Source organism: Atractosteus spatula, chromosome 13, assembly GCF_055471065.1.
Source record: "Atractosteus spatula isolate fAtrSpa1 chromosome 13, fAtrSpa1.hap1, whole genome shotgun sequence".
In the NCBI taxonomy this organism is placed as follows: domain Eukaryota; kingdom Metazoa; phylum Chordata; class Actinopteri; order Semionotiformes; family Lepisosteidae; genus Atractosteus; species Atractosteus spatula.
Window position 1 is genome coordinate 6,185,857 of NC_142718.1, and position 22,329 is coordinate 6,208,185.

At 42.3% G+C, this 22,329-nt stretch overlaps 1 protein-coding gene across 1 annotated transcript; it reads left to right on the forward strand.

The window, feature by feature from the left end:
• The first annotated feature begins 10,508 nt into the window (after nucleotides 1–10,508).
• Nucleotides 10,509–14,456, forward strand: fzd7b (frizzled class receptor 7b). Its single transcript, XM_088931231.1, has one exon. It carries the CDS (start codon nucleotides 11,754–11,756, stop codon nucleotides 13,431–13,433), a length of 1,680 nt encoding a protein of 559 aa, XP_088787357.1. The 5' UTR covers nucleotides 10,509–11,753; the 3' UTR covers nucleotides 13,434–14,456.
• Nucleotides 14,457–22,329: the final 7,873 nt, after the last annotated feature.

Below are 22,329 nucleotides of genomic sequence, written 5' to 3' on the forward strand. Positions count from 1 at the left end.
CCATATATTCTAGATCCACAAACTCAAAATGCAAAATGCTAAAAAGTTTAGTTCTGTCTTACAACAGGGTATTGTTAGCGATTGTATTCTTACCCGATCCGCACCAATTTACATTTACATTGAAATTCGTCATCTTTTGTCTAGAAGATTCAAAGATTTCCTTAAATGGTCTTCTGTGATTCCACTTAAATGAAACAACATTTTGACTAATGACTAATTATTTTCGAAAACAGTGAAGTTATATGCATTAATAAATACAGTGTCACTTCCAATGGTGTCACGAAATTACACAATGATCTACAAATATTTTTTAAATCAATTATCATGGATGGTTAGCATTGCTGCCTCGCAGATATGGGTTCAATTCCAGACCTGGGGTGACTGTCTGTGTGGAGTTTGTATGTTCTCCCCGTGTTCATGTGGATTTTTCTCCAGGTGCTTCAGTTTCCTCCCGTACTCTAAAAGCATACTCATAGGTTACACACCCGTGTCTTCTCACCCAAAGAAGTCCCCGCAGCGGAAATGTTGTGTTTCCTTTCTTCTCTTTTCAGCCTGGAATCAACCTTTAACTTGTTCCTTTGCAGCCTACGCATGCTGATGCAGCTCCCTACTTGAACTTCTAATTTTTTTTTCTATCCACATAAACTTTATTTCAAAGAAAACATCTCACAATAGTAAACACCCGAACCCATTATCAAACTCACATTCAATAATAACTTTCCAAAGGAGGTGATTGTCCATTATCAATCAGTGCACGTGGATGATGGGGCCGGATCTGCACCATGAAAGAGTCCCTCCAAGCCCTATCGCTTGCTTTTGTCCATGCCACTTCCCTGTCCCGGCTCTGAAACTGCGGAGCAGGAGCTCAGGGAACAGGGATTTGCACTTTGGTCCTTGTACAGGGGCTCAAAGTCCCTTCCAGCGCTCCCTCGCCGTGGACAGGCCCCATTTGACGACGGTGTGCTTCATCTTCCCTCTGAGGTCCTCCAGGATCCTCTCCTCCAGCTCCCTCGCTCCCCACTCTGCGTTGTGCAGGATGAGAGTGTTCCTTGCGTTCCACGGTCCTTGTTGAACTACTTTAACTACCAATTGGTTAATTGGCTTCGGGGAAATGTGGCCCTGTGTGTCTCTGTGTTTGTGAATGCGTCTGCCCCGTGATGAACTGGTGTCCCATCCAGGGTGTACCCCGCCTTGGGACTGTTGTTTGCTGGGATAGTCTCTGGCTCCCCCCACAACCCTGAATTGAAAGAAGCTGTTAGAAAATGAATGGATGGGTGCTTGTTCATAACCTGCGTACATTTTCTGGCTGAAAGAAGCCAGCAAACACTGCACAGGAAAATAAACAACTAAAAGATGGTGACTGCCTTCACCTTCCTTGCTATCACAAACCTGCAGTAGTTCGGTGTACAAAATTACATTGACAAGTCAGAAAACATTTACTTGAAAAAAATGTGTAGGAATCATTTGTATTTCAACACCACGGGACATTGCTTGAAGGGCATAAATCCTTTTGCAAGGCACTGTATAATGTTGTCTCCAACCTTCTTAATATATCACAGAGATCTTGCCAACTATACTTCAACAGGCAATCACTCAACAAGCAAACAACATCTGGCATAAACGTAAAGGCAAAAGAAAAGTATGAAGAGCCAGACAGCAAACAAAATTGGGAATCAATTTAGTCCTGTAAACAGTTCCTGTGTGAAATAATGGAAATGGAAGTTATTGTTAGCTCTTTGTACCTTGGTAAAAACATCCCACTTCAGTGCGTGGGGTGCAATGTAGGGAAATCTTCTGCTATGCCACAGGCGTCTTTTCTCTCTGGAACCTGTAAAAGTTTATGGACGCTCCCCAAAAAGCTAATTTATGGGTTTGCAAAACTGGAATGAATACATCTGCTATGCATTAAGAAATATAAGAAAATGCTAGTGGCTGCTGTGGATCAAACAGTAATATCAGAGCCAGCATAATGCTATCTATATATACTAAACGGCATTGCAATCACTTTTGGGAAACTATAATACAGAATTGAATTGGTAATGTGCCACAAAAAAATATACGTTTGGTTTTAGTTGGTACATTACTGTAAAAGAGTCGGGGGGGGGAGGGCAGTCAGATTGATCTGAGAGTTACCTTCTGTGAAACAAGAACGTAGAACTAAACCTCAGTAGTGCCAGAACAAAGAAGACATTTCACTTGAGGTTTTCGGAAAAAAACCAACAGGGACTCTGAAAAATGAAAACCCATCTTCTGGGCTGGAAGTCGACTGAAAATAGCAGGGAATTCCTTAAACTGCGCTGGGTGTATCAAACTGTGTGCCAAGCCACACAGAGGGCACACTCATTCAGTAAGTCCTTCCGAGACAAGACTTGATGAGTATCTGGGACCAAAAAAGGTTTAAAAGCTAGAATGCAGGCGGTAAGCTCTCACTCATAGCCTAACTCATATACAAATTATGCTCAGAACTTCAAATCATCAAATCACACCTCATTTAAGCATTGCAGAAGACTTGGCTGACCACAGGCCAGCTCTGGCCACTGGAAATGTTAAACATAATAGCTCCAAATGTGGATAGTTAATACTGTACCCAGTCTTACAGCAAAACCAGCTTACGTCAAACATGTTGAAATAATAAATGCGGGTTATAGGCTCAAGAGCCCCTGCAGACGAAAACGATAGAAAAAAGAATTAAACAAGAAAAACGTGCCAGATGAACCCTGGATTGACCAATATTCATTTCAACTGCAGAATATTTTTCAACGGACTGAACATTTCAACACATTTGGCCAATTCCTCCTCCACCATCTGTTTCTTTAAATGACAGTCTAACAGGGCTGTTGTTCTCTTTATTCATGATTAGAACATCATTCAATGAAGTAACGGTGGTGGGCTACACAAACGATAATGATTTAGTTCTCTGAAAAATGATTCACTTTCAGTGCCACTTCCTTTGTGACGCAGTACAATAAATAAACTTCCATGAGAACACTCTTCTCTCGTTTAGTTAGAACGGTGTCTTTCACTAGGAATTTGTAGTTCGTCTGTAGTTTTCATGCTCTGGAAAATTCTTATGTTTTAATAATTGCTACAGGGCGGGTCATTACTTCAGGCGGTTGTAAACACTGTGAGATAGACCCTTTTCTGGACATCAAGGATGTATTTTCTTATAAGTTTGCAGTACAAGCATAAGCGCAGAACTGCTTTTGTTTGTGAGCTGCGGATTTCAGGTTTGTCTGAAACCCCCTCAGCTGGAAACTGAATGAGACTCTGCTCCCTACCATTCACGCTGTTATTGAGGGTGGTCGTGGGATGTAGCCTGGGTGAAGTGGGAGGTTATTACTCTCTATCAAACAATTGTCTTTGTAGCAGCTTTTCCCTGTGCAGGTAGGTACTGGAATTGACAATCATTCCTGAATTTTCATTTCAAAATACATCATCCAGTCCTCCTTCCATTTTCTAAGCTCTATCCCAGCAAGAAACTGGCGCAAGGCAAGACACACACCCTGGATGAGACACTAGCCCATCACAGGGCAGACAGACACAAACACACACACTCACACCAGGGATGATATTTTCCCAGAAGTCAGTTAACTTACCCGTATGTTTTTTGGACTGCGGGTGGAAATCAGAGCACCCAGAGGAAACCCAAACCAACACAAGGAGAACATACAAACTCCACACAGACAGCACTCCAGGAATTGAAACCAGGGCTACAACACCATTAGGGAGCAATGCTGACCACTGAACCACCGTGCCACCCATTCCAAAACTTAAAAATTCAAAAAATCCAGACGAGGCAAATCCACACTAAGGGGAAAAAAAAACAAGAGGACCACACTGGTTTCGTTTAATATTATGTTGAGACCTTTTCATTTTATGTGCATTTCAGGCAAAATTCCGAAACTTCTGTTAAGTCAGAAGCCGGAATACTTTTAGTATACTGGAAATTCGCTCTGGAAGAGTTGCAAAGTTTCTGGATTCCCCTAGGGATCATTGTTCGTCTATAATATATAAAAAGTGGAGAGTGAAAGTCTTCCATCCTGGCAAAGCAGCCACTCGGAGATACAGGATATATCTTGCGAACCCTGAACATTGCAAGTCAATGTCCTGCCGTGTGCTGTCTGGGCTTGCAATACCAAAATGAAGTGCGACACTTAACAGTTTATGCATCCAGCACTGCTGTTAAGCTGTTATTCTCCTCTCTTCAGGGCTGAATGTGGGAGGTGTAGTGGTGCTGGACCAGGTTAAACATTACCCCTGCCAACCTAGTGTGTCTGAAAAGAAGAACGTAATTGCAGATTCCAAATTTAAAACAAAGCATAACACAGGATCACTAGGTAATTCCTTCAAGGTGGAATGAAGGAATCATCTGCTGGGCTGGTCTGTTTATAGTTTTCGGGCACTTTTCGGTAAAAAGTATCACGCAAAAGCTAACGTCTTTATATAAAATGATGCACAGCATCTGTTCTTACTGATTCTCAAAAATGTGGGATGCCCTAACCCAGTGAAAATGCCCGTGTACACCAGTGTGTTTGTTTGCCACATTTAATGTCAGAGACTTCAATGTTAGAATTCCGTACCTTGAGTTATTTGAGCAGCTGTGAGACCATAGCTGCCAGCTGCAAGAAATATGGTGCTCCATAAGCCTAAACAAGGCATTGCTGACAAATAAGACAAGCTTATTAAATGTTTATTAGAGCAGAATATAACATTGTTTCAGACACAGGGGACAGCATCTCCCATCTTCCACTTGAAACTGCAGAGGCTGTGACAATGAGGTGACCCTAACAAGTATGACCTATGTAGTAGTGCCTGGTAGCCCCTGAAGCACCATGCTGAAGATGTTCCTACATTAAAATTCACCATGATACAACACATTCCTTCTTTGAAAGTATTGTGGCACTTTAATACAGTACCATATTGCTTTTCTGCTCCCCCCACTGTGGGCTAAGCCCGTGTTCAGTAACATTTGGAGCAGTCGAAGGAAAAAGGGGCTATATCTAGCCTCCCGATAAGCAGAGCATCAAAGGGCTTCCTCCACCAGCTCAGTAAATACAACTGAGCAGAGCCACAGCAGGGGAAACAGCACGTATCACATCAAAATACAACAGTATTGATTCAAGGGGAAAAAGGCAGTGTTTGGCAATGGTCTTATATACAGTATATGTACACCCTCAGGATTTAGAAAAGGGTTTAAATGGAGAAAAAAAAAGAGAAAATGTACTGAAACCATCCAAAGCTCTAAGTCCCAGTGCTGAATGGAGGAACCAGCTGAAAAACAACATAAGACTTTTCTCTCTTTGTCAGTGCTTCTCGGAACGGTATCTAAGGAGTCCTAAGAGATAGTTCACAAGTTGCTCCCCTCAAAAGTCATTCATTAAGAGAAGTCTTTTTCGGCAAAGCATTGCACTTGCAGAAAATAAAAACATTTAGGACTAATGTAACAGGCACTCATTTACACAGACTACGGAAATATAGCATTATAGCTGAAACCGATGTCAAGGGATCTTTCAGGAAAAAGGAATTAGTGGATAAATACATTACAAGTAACCAATCAAGTAAGATAAACTGAATGACCTCTACGCTGATATTCGCATTACACTTCAAACAGCACAAGCTGGTGTTGAAACAGAACCCACACACGGGTGGAGCAGTGGCTCTGTGGCTAGGGATCTGCGCCTGTGGCTGGAAGGTTGCTGGTTCAAATCCTGCGGCCAGCAAAGGAATCCTACTCTGTTGGGCCCCTAAGCAAGGCCCTTAACCCCAACTGCTCCAGGTATGCTGTACAATGGCTGACCCTGTGCTCTGACCCCAAGTGTCTCTCCCTGTCTGTGTGTCTCACGGAGAGCAGGTTGGGATATGCAAAAAGATGAATTCATAATGCAAGAAAATGTATATGGCTGTGAGATTTTTTTTTCTAGCTCTTAACACAGGTAGCAATGCAAAAATTGTTTGATAGTAATGCAAAACTGGGTTGTGTGTGTTTGTGTGGTACGAAGGCGTGCTGAAACCTTTGTTAGAGTCAGTTGGCATCACCAGCTGAAGGAGGGCATGGAAAATATGAGAAATACTACCTGAAAGCCAACCAAAAACTGTCAATAAAGGAGCAGAAGACCATAAGAACAGTTCCAAACAAAAGGAGGCCCTTTTATTAGTTAGTAGCTAATTGATCCAAGAGTCTCATCCAGTTGTTGCAAAGGTATTGGCTTCAACCACGATACTGGCTAACTTGTTCCATCCTCCCGCAACCCTTTGGGTAAAGAAGTGCCTCCTGTTCTCAGTTTTAAATGCACTTTCACATAGTTTCCACTGCTGCTCCCCTGGTTCGTGTTTCGCTGTTTATTCAGAAGAAATAAAGAAAGGCAAACTTCACCCAGCTGTCCTTAGTATGGACAGTGTATGACTGTCCTTCATGTACTTTCAATAGCCGAAAGGTAGTCCAGCCTTCCTCACAGCTCCTGTAATTCCATTGTTTTCCACAGAATCCTACATGAGGTACACGAACACTGTCATGTAATTTACCCAGCTCTGTTCAGATGCAGATTGTGTTCTAACGTGCTTTGTGATGGAGCTCAACAGTGAAAGACATTATGTTCCACTGATTGACCGCTCGGAAAACTTGATGGGGTGAGCAGTTTACTGGGGCTAGCGTCTTTCAGTGATGCAGCCCGTGCATTGAAGTTTAAGGCGGGCGGGGGGAGACAGAATTGCTCACCACACCCCTCCACTTGCTGAAAGCCTCACTGTTAACACCTGAGCTCAGCTTTTGTTCAGGGCTGCCTATTCTTTTCACATTTAAAAAAAAAAAGGCCCACATCTTCCGCAAGCACAATAAGATTAGAAAAGCCAAATATCAAGCATGTGAAAGCCAAACCATCATGATAATGAGTTACTGGCCCTTTATACTGTCTTCTACCAGTGTAAATACAGAGAGAACCTACAGTTGCCTGCTATGATACAGTACATGACTTAACACCAGGATGCAGTGCCCTGTGTCACAATCTTCAGGGATCTCTGATATCCAAAACATATGCATGCAACTTGAAAATGGTGCAAAAGTCCCTATGATGAGGTTGATTTATTCATCTGACATCCCCACACTTTACAAAAGCAGCTTCTAAATGGATTAATATGACAACATCACCCCAAACGATGTCAGATCTTTCCATACGTATTATACATGTGTACTTCAGTAGATTGAAAACAGACCGAAGAGCATGTTATCCTGTGACGTGATCCTCAAATTACTGTACTTTTCTTTGGAAAAGTGAGCTACAGAAGAAGTAATGGTATAAATATACTAAAATTTAGCTTTTTAGCATTGTGCTCATTTTGATTAATCCTTTTTAAATCAACACGTTTGTGGTAATATGTTGACCAACTGGCACTAAGATATTCCTCTTACATTGGCTTTAAAATACATCATTCCAAATTAATGCAAAAGCTTTAGTTAATTGATCAATTTTTCATTCGATTTTGAAGCATTTTAAAAAACACTTGTGCTGTACAATAATGCATGCAAGGCACACTTTGTAATTTACAAAAAGAGAAAAACAGGAGTATAGCAAACTACCCCCAATAAACCCCAAGAGCCAAACTAAATTATACATGAAAAGCTCTAGCAAAAATATAGGTCTTTAAGCAAGTTTTAAACATGTCAGCAGTTGCAGAGGGTCTAATGGACACAGTGCAGTCAGTGTAGGAGAAGACTACACTGTGCCCATTTTGTGGAGCCTGGTCTTCAGCACAAAAAGAAGCCTTGAATCAGCAGGTCTCCGATTAAGTGTTGGACTATGTTTAAACAAAAACCCTTAAAATAACCCGAAGCAACATCATTAGGTGCTTTATACCTGAGTGGGCGATCCTTGAAATCTACTCTGAATTTCACAGAGAGCTTGAGCAATTTACAGAAGACGGGAGTTACAGTATGTGCTGATGCACAGTATTTTCAGTAGATGATCAGCAGAATCCTGGACATACTGACGTCTAATTAATACCTTAGAAGATATGTAGTAAGTAAAAAGATATACCATATCCATATACCAACATTTCAGCAGCAGCTGAGTGCTCAGTGTAAGAGCCCTAACTGAGCGCTGGGCTAACTTTTCCTAATTTGCGCCTTAAACCTCCAAAAAGAGTTTCTGAATGCCATTAAAGGTGGAACTCTTTCATGTTTATTAATTAATTAATAACTCTTTAATAGGAACTCTTTGCACATATTTCTTATTTCTTTCCATATTTCTTTGACAGTTGTCTGGCAAACGTCAATATTTGAGCATAATATGTAGGTATAACCCTTACTATAAGCATAATCCTTATTTATTTGTATGACCTCCAGTATAGTTGTCTAATACAGACCCTTGACGAGTATTGTTATTGTGACACTCCGAATATTGATGACATAGATGCAAACATCATTAAATAATCTTCCAAATCAAAATGGCTTTGAGAACTCCTGACTCCTTTTAAGATTTCCTGAGATTAAATTGCCTCACACCTGTTAGACGTGTTGGCATGATGTGGTAGTTAATTGTTTCTCCACAGTGAAAAACGCTGACCCTGTAAATAAAAAAGCATTTCTTTATAAGTGATGCAAAAAATACGTTTTACCGCGATTTCTCCTTGCTTGCACTAAGCATCTACTGTAATGCCCTGTGGTGTGTATCCCTTTGTACTGTAGATCTCTGCTCCTTCCCTATGCGCACTGTGTTTTCACCAAGGGTATATATTAATAGCCACAATACGATGAACTGTTTCCAATTGGTTAACCCTGTTGTTTATAAGAGATCCCAAAGTGAAATACTATATCGGACCGACACGTAAATTGAATATTCTATTTAATCGGTAATAGGTTTTACCATTTTAAAAAAAGAAATTATATACTGAAATAAAAACGATCATTTCAAATACTTTGGCACATGGCATCGTTGAAATTAACAACCCCTTTTGCTGATGTCTCCTTTAAAGCCGTCACCAAAAAATCGGTGATTTCTACACGCAGTGTGATGATGGCCAGCTGTGCCGCGATATGCACACACCTGTTATAGTATCAGCAGATACAATTTCAGTGCCAGTGCTGTGGATACACAGCGTTTGGCCTCTTTGAGACGCGTTTTTTAAAGCACTTTTAACAATGCTGGACCAAACAGAAAATTATTTTTATAGAAGCTAAAATGCCCGTGTTGACTGCGACATGGAAAGAAAGTGTAGCCTAGTCACGATACCGTGCATTTTATTATCCTCTCATAACTAAAGGGTTATGTGTTCAATCGCCCCGTTGTCTACAGTGCTGCTACCCTGATTGAGCCTTTACCCCCCAGTTGTTCCAGTCCACGTAAAGCAGCTTTGCAAGTGGGCATCATCACTTCTGGCGTGGGGTATCATATGCTCTCAGTCTACTTATCTCTAAAGTACTCTGGATAGGCTCTGGCCCCATAAGGCGCGCTTACTCAGTTTTAGACAAACATTCCCTCACACGGAGCACTGTACGTCCTGCAACATCTTCTTTCGTGCTTAAAGATACGCGTATTATCGGCTATCACAAATGGGGCGCGAATTACTCGGGTTAGCACGGGTTTTATTTTGCAGCTTCTCCAATACAGCTCACGGGAGCAGCTCGGCTCGGGTCTGGACTGATAACCTGCCGAAGGTTTGCTATTTCATATCAGGTTTTTTTTTAAGGTGATACTCCGGTCAGGTCGCACAGGGAGGCGTCAAATAATATTTCCTAAGGCAACAGTCTAAAGCCGGGCCTCCGGCAGGGAAATCACAATTGTGTAACAAAACACACAAAAAAAGTGTAAAGCAAAACCTAACTTTGCCCAAACACTCACGTACCCCCTCCCCAATTTAGACGTTCAGGACAAGCAGGCAGTTTCTGCTGACAAAAGGCTCCAACCCGTATCCTAATGGCACCCCACTGTAATGGCGCTAGAAGATGCACCAGTGTTGCTGTTGTTCGACTTGGGTTTTGTAAATCCAAAGACTATAACGTGTGTGTCATCAGTGGTTAGTACGGCTATACAGTAGCATGACACTTCAGAAAGAAAATAAGGATTGTTCTCCGCAGAGCTGACTGCTTAGAATAATAATGGCAAAGACCGTTTTAAATCCGATATATCGGGGAGATGTCATCTCTCTTTACAGGTCTTCGTCCAGCAAGCCGTTTATGATTTGATGGTAACCTTGTAGTATGTGACAATAAACGTCTGCTTCACGCGTGAGGGAGCTTTCATTAGCTTCTATTGCCGGTCAGCTGAGCAAATTGTGCGCTTGTGCCGTTCGGGTTGTGCATACGCGCCGATCTTGAAATCAAATCAAACGCCAGAAGTGGGAAAAAAAGGGGCGAATACTGGGTTGTTGGTATTTTAGGACATGGAACAGCAACGGTAGGTAGGACATGTTAGCAGTGGGGAAGAAGCAGAAGGGGTAAAAGGGGCTCTTGAGTGCGGTGTACAGATCCGATTTCACCCCGCAGTGTGATATGGACGGGGTGGTGACAGTTTATTCTTTTTTTTTTGTAAATAAAATTTCTGAAAGGTGCGCGAACGCTTTCCGACGAGCGAGCCGGACAAGAAGGAGAGGATCACCTCTCGAGGAGAGGGGGTGGGGGGGTAGAGAGAGGGGAGGGACAACCCCCCCCAAAAAAAAACTTTTTCAAAAAAGTTCCACAGACCCGCCTCCTGGTCTCCGCCGGGCGTCCAATCACCGGTGACGTCCTATGAAAACAAACGCGGCGATTGGTCGGGCGGGTGGTTTCCAGGCTCCCCGCGGGGAGGGCTCTGGCTTGTGAATGAGGGGCACCTGGAAACCGACGTCACATTATTGTGTGTTTGTGGCTCGGCGGTGCAGAATAGAGGGTAACATGAGCAGGAGCGCGGAGCGGACGGCTGTTACTCCTGAGCTGCAGCCTAGCGACCCGCAGAAAAATACCTCACTATGAATCCCGAGCCCGAGAGTTGAACGCCTTGCAACTTTACTTTCCCCGAAACCGCGGCGAGTGGAAGCCCCTGCTCTCCTTCTTCTTTTTTTTTTTGCACGCTTGCGGGAGAAGTAGCAACAAGGATTTAAAAGCAAATTTGGCGACGGCGGACGGCATTCGGAGCGCAGACGGAAGAAGAACCGTATCTGCTTTGAACGTGGGTTTTTTTTTTCCGCCACGTTTTTTAAATCGAAGCTCACCAAAGACTAAAGGGGGGGGGGGGACGACTCCCGTTTTCCAGCGAGGTGCCATCCTCCCGTTTTTTTTCTCTCTTCTTCTTCTCTGGGGCGGGGGGGAAGAGAAAGAAAATTGCAATCACCCCGCAGAGAGGAGAAGGATCCCGAAGTCTCCCGAGCAAGTGGTCCCCCGGGGACGCGTCTGAAGTAAAAAACGGGACTTTTTTTTTTTTACTTTGCATCCTCCGTGTGTGTGGTTTTTTTAAAAATTTTGTTCCGTGGGATTTGTAAAGTTCCAAAATTTCGGGCGGGGGGGGGGAACTTTCTGAAGACACACGCCAAGACCACTCCGGCGGCGGCTGATGAGGATTCCGCTGCGCTAAACCCGTGGGGGTGAACTTGCTTTGACCAAACCCCTTCCTAAAGCTCTTTTAGTTTCTACTCCCCATTTCAGTCGTCCGCTGAAAGAAGTGGGGTCGGCGAGGGGGAAAGGGGGAGACTTGATTTGAAAGGACTCTCCCGTTTTCACCGAGAAATTTACTGGGGTGCTTTAAAGCAGGGGGAGAAAAGTTTTCAGAACTCGTACTTGACTAAATATGGCCATGTCGACGAACAGGGATTGGGTTCAACCGGCGCTTGGCGTGCTGGCGGCGTGCTTGCTGTGGTGCCCGCAGCTGGCGGCGGGACAGTATCATGGAGAGAAGGGGATCTCCGTCCCGGAGCACGGCTTTTGCCAGCCCATTTCCATCCCCCTGTGCACGGACATCGCTTACAACCAGACCATCATGCCCAACCTGCTGGGGCACACCAACCAGGAGGACGCCGGGCTGGAGGTGCACCAGTTCTACCCGCTCGTCAAGGTGCAGTGCTCCATGGACCTGAAGTTCTTCCTCTGCTCCATGTACGCCCCGGTGTGCACGGTCCTGGAGCAGGCCATCCCCCCGTGTCGCTCGCTGTGCGAGAGAGCCCGGCAGGGCTGCGAGGCACTGATGAACAAATTCGGCTTCCAGTGGCCCGAGAGGCTGCGGTGCGAGAACTTCCCCGTGCACGGCGCCGGCGAGATCTGCGTGGGCCAGAACACGTCCGACACCGGCAGCCCGACCTCCTACCCGACGCCTTACGTCCCGGACCACATCACCCTGCCGCCCAGCAGCGGCCGCACCAACCAGCCCTTCACCTGCCCCCGGCAGCTCAAAGTGCCTTTCTATCTCAACTACCACTTCCTGGGGGAGAAGGACTGCGGGGCCCCCTGTGAGCCCACCAAGCCGAACGGGCTCATGTACTTCCGTGAGGACGAACTGAAGTTCGGCCGCCTGTGGGTGGGTATCTGGTCCATCTTGTGCTGCGTGTCCACTCTGTTCACCGTGCTCACCTACCTGGTCGACATGAGGCGCTTCCGCTACCCGGAGAGACCCATCATTTTCTTATCCGGCTGCTACTTCATGGTGGCCGTGGCGTATGCGGCCGGCTTCCTCCTGGAGGACAAGGTGGTGTGTATCGACGGGTTTTCCGAGGACGGCTACAAAACGGTAGCCCAGGGCACCAAGAAGGAGGGCTGCACCATCCTCTTCATGATCCTGTACTTCTTCGGCATGGCGAGCTCGATCTGGTGGGTCATCCTGTCCCTGACTTGGTTCCTGTCGGCGGGCATGAAGTGGGGCCACGAAGCCATCGAGGCCAACTCGCAGTACTTCCACCTGGCGGCGTGGGCCGTGCCCGCCGTCAAAACCATCACCATTTTGGCAATGGGGCAGGTGGACGGCGACCTGCTCACGGGGGTGTGCTACGTGGGCATCTACAACGTGGACTCGCTGCGCGGCTTCGTCCTGGCGCCTCTTTTCGTCTACCTCTTCATCGGGACGTCGTTCTTGCTGGCCGGCTTCGTCTCCCTCTTCCGGATACGGACTATCATGAAGCACGACGGCACCAAGACGGAGAAGCTGGAGAAGCTCATGGTGCGGATCGGGGTCTTCAGCGTGCTCTACACGGTGCCGGCCACGATCGTCATCGCCTGCTACTTCTACGAGCAGGCTTTCCGGGAGTACTGGGAGAAAACCTGGCACATGCAGACCTGCAAAAGCTTCGCCGTGCCCTGTCCCGTCAACAACTTTGCCCCGATGACGCCGGACTTCACCGTGTTCATGATCAAGTATCTAATGACCATGATCGTCGGGATCACGTCTGGGTTTTGGATATGGTCGGGGAAGACCTTACAGTCTTGGCGCAGGTTTTACAGCAGACTCAGCAACAATAACCAAGGCGAGACCACCGTATGAACTGGAGAGAAGTCTGCTATAAAGTTGACAGCTTTTATCTTTTTTTTTACTTTGAATCTCGGTGTGAAACCGCTTTTCTTTTCCTCGGCTGAGCATTAGGAACTTTATCATCCGGTAATACAAGCCGATATCCCTCAATCTTAAAAAAAAAACGTTTTTTTGTGTTCTCTAATGTGAAACCCGGGAAACTGACTTTTATTGTGCCACGTTTTAAATACTTTTACTTTATCAGTCTAGTTAAATGTAACATCATGATCACTGCTTATTTATTTTTAAATGTTTTGCTTAAAACGGGCATGTGATTTTTTTTTCCCACCGTTTCCCTTGATAAGCCGAGATATTTCTTGACTTTCCAGCTAAGAATTGAGCCTTTCGAGGGATGCACGGTTTTTGTTTGGGGTCCAGTTAAGGGGCAAATATTCTGGTACCGATTTGTGTTCTTTCTCATTTCTAAAGCCATGAAACATTTAGAATTCGGTTGTTCTGCAAATAAGTGTACCCTACCTATCTGTTTTATTATTTCAGGAAAAGCTGCAGATTTTTGGTCTTTGCTCGGCGGTAATAGTGGAAATTTGCGAGTCCCATCTGTCGTCTTCATAGTACTAAATGTTTTGCAGTTTGCAATGTTTTTACAAGGGTCTTTTTGTAGGCTGAAAAAAAAAATTGCCTTATGTTTTTCAGTGATGCTTTTTGTTTCGTTTACTAGTTTTATTATTTTTATGTACGGCTACAGTAACAGCCAGTAGACAATCATGCATTCTTCTGTAGCACAAACTGATGGGCGCCCTGATTTCCATTTTTAATTGTGGTACCAGGTTTATATGCATGTGTATAGTTGTAAAAGTATGCAAACTACATTATAAATATTTTGTAAATATTGCTTCACTTTTTTCCTAAAAGAATATATATGTATTTATAAAGTAATTTTGCTGGTTTTTACTTGATTTTTTTAAAAATACAGTAAGAGACCTCATTTTTATTGTACCTGTACAGTTTCACTGAATAAAATGATTAGATTTTTAACCTGTCGTATTTGTGGTGTTTTGCACGGCTGTTTTACGTCAAAACAATTCTTTTGTCTTTTGGGAATACCTGAAATATTTATGTTTGCCGTCTGTGCAATTATGATGTTAGATGATTTTCCAGTGAAGTGTCTAGATTTGTGTCGGTATTTTCACACGTGTGTAGTTATTTAATTACTTCGAGTGATGTGGGTTGCCTAATATATACATCCTCACATATAACACGTTCTTCTACAATCGAATCTAGACCACACTTTTACACTGCTGTATTTTAAAAATAATTGTAGAGTTCATACATAATGGGGAAAAAATTCTCATATCCCAACGTGTTACACTTTTACTTCAGTGAAAATGCGAGTTATCAATACAGAGTGAAGAATTCAGTCTTAAAAGTAGTATGCTATATTTGGGCGTAACACAAAAATACATTTTGCTTAAGGCGTAAGGATGAACGGTTATGCTATCTCACCCCTGCTAGAATTGTTTTAAATAAAATGTTTTTCCAGTACAAGGTGGTGATAACGGTGAGATGTTCTGTTTTGCATTTGTCAGCTCTAGAGTGTTACAAGGGGCTGTAAATTGGAGCATAGCGATGCGGGATTCCTGTGTCTCTTGTTAAAATAAAAAGCAGTTGCCTAAATGCTTAGATCAAAAGAACTTCAACTGGAGTTAGAACTGGGCTGGGGGGTTACGTAGCAGCAATTAATCACATTCGCGGGTTTTCAAAAGTGTCGTAAAAAAAATGGGAGAGTGGATTTGGGGTGGACAAAACAGCATATTCCAGGTTTATGATAGTTGATCAACATACAAAACTGCCAGTGAGCTACAGTTTATCCTGACATGTGTTAAAGGCTAGTATTTTAAGTTCTTTGAACCGTTTTAGGAGTAAAAAAGGCGACCAGCACCGATGCTAATGAATTTGTGGTCTTCTGACCACGAAGTGGACTGAAGCTCAACTGAAACGCAGTATTATTTGAGTTGATCAGGGGTTTCTTGTTAAATTTGTGCTGCCGCAATCCTTTCCCAGTGAATTAATCCAAACCAAATTCCGTTAGAAGGCAGTTTTAAAGGGTGAAATTGCTTAGGCCTATTTTAACATAGTATGTAAACGGTAATAGCGGTAGTTCTCTTTGCGCAATAATGTAGTTCTACACCTAGTTAAATTGAAATCGTCCGATTGCCCGTCCGCCTTGGAGCCCAACTTCAATGGGACCGCCAGCTCGTAGGGGAACTCTGAAAAGGAAGCGACACATGGCACAGTAGTTTTTCCTTCGAAGTTGTTCGTCTGCTTTTATGTGCTGTTTGCTGCTTATTGCTACCTCGTTCTCACTTGTGCGTGTAGCTTTAACCCCCCAAACGTCAACAGGGTAATGGTGAAAGACTATTCTTCTCTCAAAAACACATTTTATGTCAAATTCAAAAACGTTTTATTGGCTATCACCTTTAGAATACAATTATTTTCCCAACGCCGGGACGATTCATGTGGAACACCACATCTCTGGTTTCATTTTGGTTTTTGGAGCTTGCGAAGACTGTTTCGTCTGATATCCACGCAAGACACCTAAAACAGCAGACACAAATGTATTGGGGAAAAAACGGACCTCTTTAAAGGGTTGCTTTGTCTACACGCCCTGAAACACGTAGGCAACGGGTGCAATCCACGCACCAAGGTCTTGAAACGTTTCAGAGACCAGTGTACGGGTTACCACTGCAATTTCTTCCAACTTTCGCAGGGATAGACTACGTTTCCGCTGATGATGTGATGGTAGTATTGTGTGCTTTTATATTACAATGTTATTCAATTATTTACTTAACCATGTCAGATTACCCCTATATCCCTGCTACTTTTTCCAAATTTCTAATCTTCATGTACAGCCCTTAGATACAGTGTGTGTGATGGACTTATTTTAAAGTTGAGGGTTTTTCGTGTGCGTTTCTCATATAACCAGTCTAGACACAGAACATTAATTAGGTCCTGGCGTCTCATTTATTTATATTATTGTATGGAATGCAAGCAATATAGGCTTTTTTTTTTCCTGGCTGCGGTTTGATCTTTACGAAATATATATAAATATTTCCAAATGGTAGCGGTGAAGCTAATTTCTTGTAATTAAAGTACCAGATATAGAATGCTTAATTATTCACGGGGGAGGGGGTTATTGCGTGAACTTTTACAACTCCGGTATCTTGCAGATTTAGGAACTCCACTTAAGGGGTCCAATCGTTTTAGCACTGCGTAGGTAGGAGATACTCAAGAATAATTGTAGCGCAGCGTCGTGTGATCGTTACTTTGTAAGTGCTACAAGTTAGAATATATCAAAGATTGGTCGAAACTGCCTGAAATGTGTTCGGTATCTCCGATGAGCTCGTCTGAGATTGTTCACTTCATTGGAAGATATCAGTTAATTTTGCGCATACACTTTGAAATTGAAATAAAGCATTTTTTTAACTAATCACTGAAAAAGTAAAGGTTAAGATGCCTTAACAGCGTGATTTATTGCATTACATTAAGTTCACTCAGCCTAATTTAAAAATGCTGTGTAACACAAATACTGGCGTCGACGGTAAACTAAAAAAATAAAGGTGAACTGTTAGGAAGGTAAATCTGATTGTACCATAAACATAAGGGCCCGGTATGTGAGGTCTTTTTTGTTGTCCACAGTAATTTTTAGGCCGATATGCATCATAGATAAGAGTTTTTTCCACCCCCCCCCCCGCCTGTTAACAAATGCAATACACGTAAACACTACTTCACCATGGTGCAAATCAGCCATTTTGATTTATTTTTAAAAATGTGTTAATTTAGAAGTCATTCTATAGACTGGCCTTGCTGCAGCATTACTCCTCTAAGATTTCTTTTTCTGATGACTGATTTTTAAGGCTTGGGAGGACGGCTTGGACGTTCTTCTTCGTATTTCCTTGTTCTCAGAGCAAGTTTCCTAGGGCACTGGCGCCACCAAGAGGTTTTAGTGAAATTAATGCTGCTCTTTTTTTTCAGTGACAAATGTTTCTCCCAAAAGTTTCAATTACTATCAGAGCGGATCGATAGGAGACCAACAGAAGTTCTGTCTTAATTTAGGGGAAAAAACGAGGGAGGCTATACGCAGTAACAAATTAATTATATATATAGTACGTCTTAAAGCTGCTGAATAATTTTGATATGGAATAGTGTAATAACTCACATCTGAGGCCCCAGTTAAAGTGTTCGTAATGAGGCTGAATCGTTTGTATTTTAAGCCTGTTCGTGCAGATTCTCTCGACGGGTAACTTACTCATGCAACAGGAAACAGTCCCTCTCTTTGTGTCGGAGATGTACCCAAGAATGAACCCAATTTATGTTTCCAAATCAAAAGTTAGGCTTAATGAACTTAACTTCGAAGTGCTCCATAAGATTAAAACAAAAATACATCGGACAATTACGAGAAACCACTGCCGGCTTCTGTGATTAAGCCTATCATTATCGTGCGAATCTGATTTAACTCGTCATTTTTTTTGTGGGGAAAAAAATACGTTTCGCGACATTTTAATTTGTGTTTCAGCCCTCAAAACAGAAGCAAGACGAGCTGTACAAATGTAACGGAGTATTCAGTTTCACTTCTGTATTAACATATAGGTCGGTTGTTTTCTTTTACAGAATATCCAGTAATTCACTACGAACAGTAACCTTCCCAGCTGTTGACTAATCTGTCAGCATTCAGAGACAGAAGTCAATCTTAGAACCACGTGTACGAAATTCTTTACATTGTTAAAGAATGCGCTTCATCCAGGCCAACTCCCGGAGTGTAACTAACTGTCCATTTTATGTACATTCTTTTATCAAGTTGTCATACATTTCTTTGTGTTTTTTTGTACTCTTTCGGGCGTTAATGTGTCCAAAAAACTACAATTAGATTTTGTATTTTTTAATATAAAAACGTCAAAATGATTTAACCCTTAACCTAAACTTATTTCTTAAACGTTGTCATTCTGCCTCAGCTCTTGAATCACGGGTTCGATTCTGGATTAGGACGCCATCGCTGTCTGACATGTTACCGTGGGAACTTCAGTTTTCGCCACTTAACCCACCTCTCATAAACAAGGTTAAATTGGTGTCTCTGAATTGTCCTTATGTGCCTGTAATCGACTGGTGTCCTATCCAAGTTGTAATCCTACTTTGTGTCCCAAGATAGAGTCTGGGATGTCATGGTTCTTACTGGGAATAAACAGCTTTCTAATAATCGATGTATGCTAGATGTACCCTAACAGTTCTTATGACAGAAACAAGCAATACTCTGTCTGGGAAAGATTAAGTATACAATGTTAAGGTGTGTATCATCAATGTAGGGAAGGAGAAGAAAAGATTAATGTTTGCTATAAACGGTGACTCCAGATCCCAAGTGGCCGTATTCAGCGAAACTCAGATGAACCCAGGTGTATTTTTAGTTTGTCCTGTTTGGAGAATGTTGGAGTATCTGGAGCCCACCTGGAAAGACGGGGCACAAGAACACAGCCTTGAGATTTTGGGGGTAAATGGTTGTTTCAGGTAGGGGGAGAATTTGAACAACCGGAATGCAGAACGCTGGGAACAAATGTGCTCCGAGATCTGCTGTTGTCAGCTAAGAACTTGAAAAGTTTCAATTTCACGATTCCTGACACATTGGAACTTTCGAAAAACGGTTTGAGAATGGTTAATAGCTTCCATCCTTTTTCAAACAGCTTCCTCTAATTCAGGGTCATGAGGGACCTGGATTCTATTCCGGCAAACAACGGGTACAAGACTAGATACATCCTGGACAGGACACCAGTCCATTGCAGGGCAGACACAAACACAGACACAGACACAGCCGCACCAGGGCCCATTTCTCCAGAAGCTCATTCACCTACCACTATGGTTTTGCACTGTGGAGAGCACCCAGAGAATATCTACACAGAGACAGAGAGAACATACAAACTCCACACAGATAGCACCCCAGGTCCAAAATTGAACCCAAGGCCCCAGCACTGCAAGACAGCAATGCTAACTACTGCGCCACTGTGCTACCTGGTTAGTGTGCGATCTTTTACAAAATGCGGTAGAAGAAAAGTGTTCTTGAAATTATGCTTTTCGAAGCTGCCCTACTCTGAAATGAATACAATTAAATATCTTTTGGTTTGTCGCTTTCAGATACAATAAAAATACAGTACTGGGTTTCACCATTATATGTGACACACATATTTGTGTCATAAAACAAAGGTTGTTAAAGGAAACCACAGACGTTTTCAATTGTAATGAAGTACTGTATAAACATGAGGAATCTTATTATTTTCATGTTTCAGAACAATACTTTTACTGCTGACACCACATTCGGCTGAAAGACTATGGATTGACTTTTTCAGGCTTTGTGCTCTCGCTGCATGTGTTACGGCAATACCTTCTTCTGTTTCATGAAACATCCTAACTATGGAGAGACTGGCATTGCAACTCTGAGAATCTTTGTGTACTAATTCCAGACATTAAGCTACTGTATGTGAGCAGCAATTACACTACCATATGTAAAGTAGAGTTCACCAAATGTAATTCATGTTAGCACATTGTAATGATCCATCATTCAAATCTACCCATCATTCAAATCTAACCATCAAAAACCACTAGTCAGCCACTTAAGAGAGCCATGATTGTCCCTTACAACACAGACCTCAATTACTGTTTTGTGGTTCCTTCTGTGCTCTTCTATCACCAAATGAGACACCACAAAGAATCAGATACTTCAGTTTTTCCCCCAGATACCAGGATACCAGAGGTTATTGTCTTTGTTGTTTTGGTAACTATAGTCAAGCTACCCAAATATTTAGCTTTTGTAACTTTAGCAACATGACTAGTGCTTCACACCTGTAGAAGGCTTCACAGCCGAAACGTTGTGTTTCTTTTCTTCTCTTTTCAGCATAGAACAAACTTTTACTTGTTGATTGTTGATATTTTATTTTTTGTTACCCATCATTGTAGTATTAATCTTCTTTTTATATATTGGAAAGTTTTCACCCAACTGAATAGCTAAAAGATTTTTCAGTATTGTCTTCTGCACCAGAGATGTCTTAAGATGTTAAAAATTTCTGCGATTGGGAAATCACTTCTTTAACAAATGTAAAGGAAGGATATTGTTTCCATGTGAAAAACAAAAGTGATTGTGACTTAACGTCACCACACAGAAGTTTCATTTTGCCCTCTTCGCAGAAATAATTTGTTGTTGTTTTTTAATTTCAGCACAGTTCAGAATTGAAGGAAGCTTAAAATCACCAATAACAATATGTGTCAATATATGTCATTAGGCATCAGATCATCTGAGATGTTGTAGATTGAAGTGTCAGACTTTAAATACTTCAGTATCAGATGGAAAAAAATGCCAACAACTCTGCACAGTTCATCCCTCACAATCTGTAAGGAACTGAGAAACTAATGAAACTGATTAACTTTCTGGCAAGATTAATGCCAGTGGTGTGGTGATGTTGATATTTGAGTGTGATCGTGTGGGGGTTCTTTATCACATGAGAATTCGATTGGGAGAAACATTGTGCAGATGGACTTTGGGTTATCTTAGACATCTCCTGGAATCCAAAAACCGATAAACATTCTCCTTTCAAAGTGCGCAAAATAAATTAATAAATAAACAAATTTTCACGCATGTATAATAACTTTTAAATGTGATGCTGATCTTTCTTTGTTCTAGGAGCTGACTCTGACAATTGCGTTTCCAGCCTGCATTGGGCTGTTAGTCAATACATATCACATTTCTGCTAGCAAATTAACTTTGTCTTTGAAGTTACTTGAAAGGTACTGAGCATAGATACATTGATGCCTTAAGCACCATCTAATACGAAAAGCTGCACAACTGACAAGGTTGATGTATTTATACTTGCATATTAGTTTGCATATGTGTACCTTTGTGGCTTTTGTAAAATAGACTGCAATTTTAAAGGACTTGCATGTACACAAAGCCTAGACAGAATAGTCTTTCCTGGTGCCGTGAAATCAAGAGAAAGCAGGAGACAGACTTACTCTCCATCATCAGCACAAATCTTAGGCTCAGTTCAGTTGAAAACCAGTGGAACTAGTGGAACGTACAGTTTAATATCAACTACCATTACCAACCTCACAGCTTCCAAGCTGCTTTCACAGGAATGGGATAAGATCAGGCTGCAAATATTTCAGAGCCTTGTGGAATCTTTACTACATCCCAGCCATTCCTACTCCTTCCAGATAAGCCCCAAAGCATTTTTTCCCTCTGGCCTATGTTTTTATACTGAGCCAGTGCTGATACCACTCACTACTTCTAGAACGAGGCTCAGCAAGGGTGTCACTGGGTGGTTTACTGGCATCTGTCAGCCGTGAGATCTGTTGTGGCTTCTGACAGAGTTTCTTCTCCAACATAATAAATTCAGTAGCACAGAATGTACGGCTAAGCCATATAGATTATAGTTACGCCCATTGAAACTGACATGTAAGGGTTATTATTTTCTCTGTATTCTCTTTAATTTGTTGAACAAAACCGATATTAAATATTCAGTTGTATTCTTTAAAATATGACGTGCAACAACTTTAGTCCATAGTGTATAGCAGAGCTCCTCACTCTTGCTTCTAGAAAACTCCAACCCTTTACATTTTACAGGAAAAATCTTCCCGGTGGCTTTGAAAACTGGAAACTGCTGGAATTAATACTAATTAGGCAAATAATTGATTTTATTTAAGGGACAGAAGACCTTGTAGTTTTTCAGGTCCAGAAATTAGAATCAGTGGTGTACAGCTATATTTTGGAATAAACGTTTGCAGAGTGTGCAATGTGTACAATACAAAATGTATAAATTCCCAAAGAATTTGCAGTTACCCGGGAAAAGTGGACAGGCATCTATTATTTCCTTAA